The following is a 1,092-nucleotide window of genomic DNA, read 5'->3' on the forward strand; positions in this document are numbered from 1 at the left end:
CGCCGCCGCCTGCCCCCTCCCCGCCAGGCGGCAGCCGAGGGCCGCCTCCCTGCCTCCCGCCGGGGCTGGCCGGATGAGCGGGGCCCGGCGGCGGCTGCGGATGAGCCGGGCGAAGGAGCTGGTGGCGTACTGCCTGCTCCTGGGGCTGTCCGTGCCCCTCCTGCTGCTGCTGCCGCTCCTCTGAGATGCGCCGGGCGGCGGCTCGCCCCCGCCGCGGGGGGACGGGCGGGAGGAGCCGGCGGCAGCCCTGCTCCGCCGCCCGGCGTGCGGCCGGCGGCAGCAGCATCCCGAGGCACTGACGCCCCGCCGGGGGAGGATGAGGCGCTGGGGCGAGCTCTGCAGCGGTGCCACCCAGCCTGCGCGGGCGGGCGGGCTGCCTCTCGCTGCAGGGGGGCCCGGCCGCGGCCCCGGCCGCGCTCTGCCCCTCTACAGGCTGTGATGCCGCCGCGCTCGCCGCTCCTCCGCCGTGGCTGACGGGGACGCCGAGCAGAGCGGCGGTGTCGCAGCTTCCCCCTTTCGCCTTCCCAAGTTGGGCTTCGGTGGCTCGGGGCCGGGGCCGGCGGCGCCTCTGCCCCGGGGCGGCCCCAATGGGCCCGCGGCCGCGGGCACTGCCGCCGCAGCCGCCCTCCCTGACCCAGCGCCGGCCCCCGCCGGGCGGCGGCCGCAGCCGGGGGCAGCTGTAGCCGGGGGCGGCCGCGGCGCTCGCGTTGCTGCAAAGCCGCCGCTCTGCGGGGCGGAGTGTGTCCCCGCCGGCTCGCCGTGCGGGGAGGCGGGCCGGGGGCCGGCTGAGATGGGAGAGAGCATGTCCAAGAGACTGAAGCTGCAGCTGGGCGGCGAGGCGGAGATGGAGGAGCGGGCTTTTGCCAACCCCTACCCCGACTACCAGCCCCACGGAGCCGCGGCAGCCCCGAGCGCGGCGGACGCCCACCGGGACAGGGCGCTGCTACCCCCGGCGGAGGAGGAGTCCCTCCCGTTCGGCGCCGATGGGAAGGTAAGTTCCGGCCGGCGGGCAGGCGGTGCGTCCCGGCCCCGGCCCGCCGCGCTCGGCCTGGCCCGCGGGGCGCTCCCTACCTCAGCCCACGCCGCCGAGTT

General features: G+C 79.4%; 1 protein-coding gene across 1 annotated transcript in view; it reads left to right on the forward strand.

Annotated features, from left to right (window-relative positions):
* Window positions 1-685: 685 nt before the first annotated feature.
* The window catches only part of LANCL2 (LanC like 2), a 30,995-nt gene continuing 30,588 nt past the window's right edge, over window positions 686-1,092 (forward strand). The window contains exon 1 of the mRNA XM_027655961.1: window positions 686-991. Coding sequence (XP_027511762.1) covers window positions 791-991 — 201 coding nt within the window. The 5' untranslated portion in view covers window positions 686-790. The remainder of the gene's footprint in view (window positions 992-1,092) is intronic.

Source organism: Corapipo altera, unplaced genomic scaffold, assembly GCF_003945725.1.
Source record: "Corapipo altera isolate COAL_440 unplaced genomic scaffold, ASM394572v1 59, whole genome shotgun sequence".
Taxonomy (NCBI): Eukaryota; Metazoa; Chordata; class Aves; order Passeriformes; family Pipridae; genus Corapipo; species Corapipo altera.